The 2,484-nt window shown below is 41.1% G+C and overlaps 1 protein-coding gene across 1 annotated transcript in view; it reads left to right on the forward strand.

The window, feature by feature from the left end:
- Nucleotides 1–2,484, forward strand: part of COG3 (component of oligomeric golgi complex 3) — a 44,738-nt gene that overhangs the window by 5,988 nt on the left and 36,266 nt on the right. The window contains exons 6-7 of the mRNA XM_025048998.1: nt 262–387; nt 1,604–1,713. Of these exons, the coding sequence (XP_024904766.1) occupies nt 262–387; nt 1,604–1,713 (236 nt within the window). The remainder of the gene's footprint in view (nt 1–261; nt 388–1,603; nt 1,714–2,484) is intronic.

The following is a 2,484-nucleotide window of genomic DNA, read 5'->3' on the forward strand; positions in this document are numbered from 1 at the left end:
TGACATATTACTTGAAGTCTGTGGAGTACTGAACATATATTTTGCTAAAAACGGCAAATATTTATTGAGCCCTTTTACTTGGTGCCAGGCACAAGGGACTTGGCTGTCACCAAGTCAGTCGCAGTGTTCGTCTTCATGGCACTTTTGGCCTACAGAAGACCTTTTGAATTTATCCGTAGCTTCATATAAAAGATGTGTCGATTTTCATTAAAAGTTTGTCGGCATTTGTTTCCTCTTTGTAAATCTTCCTTTCCTTTACAGCCTAATTTTAAAGATTATCCTGTATATTTACTGAAGTTTAAGCAATGTCTTTCGAAAGCTTTGCACCTCATGAAGATATATACTGTGAACACACTACAGAACCTCACAAATCAGTTATTAAAAAGGGTGAGTTAACTGGTGAGGGTTTTTCTTTTTTTTATCTTCTATGATCTTGGTCTGAGAGTAGTACTTGGTAACTACAAAATTCTTTTTTTACCTTTTGTTAATAAGAATAGGCATTGCAGTTTCATTTGTAATAGGAAAACGGCTGTATTATATCTGTCCATCAGTCTTTATTTTCAAAAAATGTATAACAGCGTGAAGAGTATTCAGTAGTGTATGATAAATAATAAAGCAAGATCGAAACTATTCGTCACTTCAAACATTTTCTTATCTTTTCCACGAAAATATTAGACGGAAATACACCAAAATAATCTAAGTGGTTCTGTCCGAGTGGTGAGATTTCACGTGATAGGTAATTTGAATATTTTTCCTTATAGGATGGATAATTTTCTATGTTTAGCAAATGTCCTTTTACTGAGCACTCCTGAGTGCTGGGCATTGTCCCAGGAATTATACGGTAGTGAACAGGAGCGGGCAGGGTCTCTGCCTTCGCGGAGTTTATATTCAGGGGAAATGGTCAGTAAAGAAGGAAACAGATTAATCAGTTACAAGCTGTAGTAGATGCCAGGTGGAAAACTAGTGCAGTGTCAGGTTGGCCAGTAAGAGTGGAGCCACCTGGGACGGTCATCGAGAACGTGAAGCCATGAGTATTGTGCATTTTTTTAAGTTTACTTTCTAAGGAACGTGGAATATCTTCTTGAGCTTTCCATTCAAAGCCACTGATTTCTGGGTTGCATTTTATCGTTCACGTTGCTCTTAGCTGACATAACAGCCAGACTATATAATTTTTCTATTTTGTAAAATTTTTAATAAGTTTAAGAAACTAATACCTGATAAGTACTACTACCTACTATATATAGTGCTTTACTGGAGTTGCATGAAGTCTTTATGTGTATATGTGATCACCACTCAATGGGAGCCCTGAATCCCAGAGGTTAAGTGATTTGGCCAGTGTCCTACCCTCAGTCAATGACTGAGTATGAATCTGAATTCAGCTGTGTTTACTGTAAAATTCATGTAACCTAGGGTAAATTTTAATTATAAAGAGGAGAACGGTGACGGTTCCTTATAAGTATTTCTCTCTTGTGGCAATAACAACATTTAATCTCGCCTTGAGACTTTCTGAGCAGTAGCTGTCTGAAATGGTTTGCATCACGTTTTCTGAGTACTCGCTTGTTTGCTAACCATCTTCCCTCCCCATCTCCCCGTGTTTCTGCAGGATCCTTCCTCCACACCCAATGCCTTCACGCTGTTTTACGTGAAATTTCGAGCCGCTGCCCCCAAAGTCAGGGTAAGTTTAGTGACAGGAATACAATGTCGCTATGAAACGTATGGAGCCAGCCCTTTTGAGGTGCTATGTTAGGCCCTTTGCTTTTATTAGGAAGGCGCTGTCCTTCCACGTGACTTTTCGTTGGCTCAGAGATACCTGAAGACCACAGAGCAGGAAACTCCAGGCTCTTCCTAAGATGCCGAGGGGAGGTTTCTAGATGAAGGCGCTGTTCGAGCTTAAACAACTTGAGTTTATAGTGCACTCGAGGGCGTTGGTGACGCTACTGCGTGCGGAGAGATCAGCGTGTATAGGGAAGATTGTAGAGACATCAAAGACAGGCAGTATGGCAAAGACCATCCACGAGGGGCGTTACACGTCATGCCGGTTCAGGAAAAGTGGAGAACTAGTGAGGTATTCTAAACTGGAGAGTGATGGGGTCAGATTTGCCATTTCATAGGACTAAGGATGCTGAATAGAGAACGGATTACGGTGAAGAAAGATCTGAGACAGGGAGGGCGGGTTGACAAGGAAGACTTTGAAATAGTGTGGGTGAGAAATCGGGGTCGAATCAAGCCGCATCCTGTGGGGTATTCTGTGAGGCTGGGAACACGTGCCTTGTTTGGTCTCCTTAGTACAGTGTCTGGCACCTAAAGGAATGCAGAGTATTTATCTTGATTGAATGATTGGAAACAGAGGGCACAGAGAGTAGATATACATGTTATGTATTTAATAACCCATCTGAGATAGAACTGACCGGAGCTGGCACATGTATCTTTTTTTACTCATGGTGAAGTTACTGGAAAGAGGGGTCTACTTTTGCGGACGCTGAC

The sequence above is a fragment of the Pteropus alecto genome, unplaced genomic scaffold (genome assembly GCF_000325575.1).
Source record: "Pteropus alecto unplaced genomic scaffold, ASM32557v1 scaffold35, whole genome shotgun sequence".
NCBI classification, from domain to species: domain Eukaryota; kingdom Metazoa; phylum Chordata; class Mammalia; order Chiroptera; family Pteropodidae; genus Pteropus; species Pteropus alecto.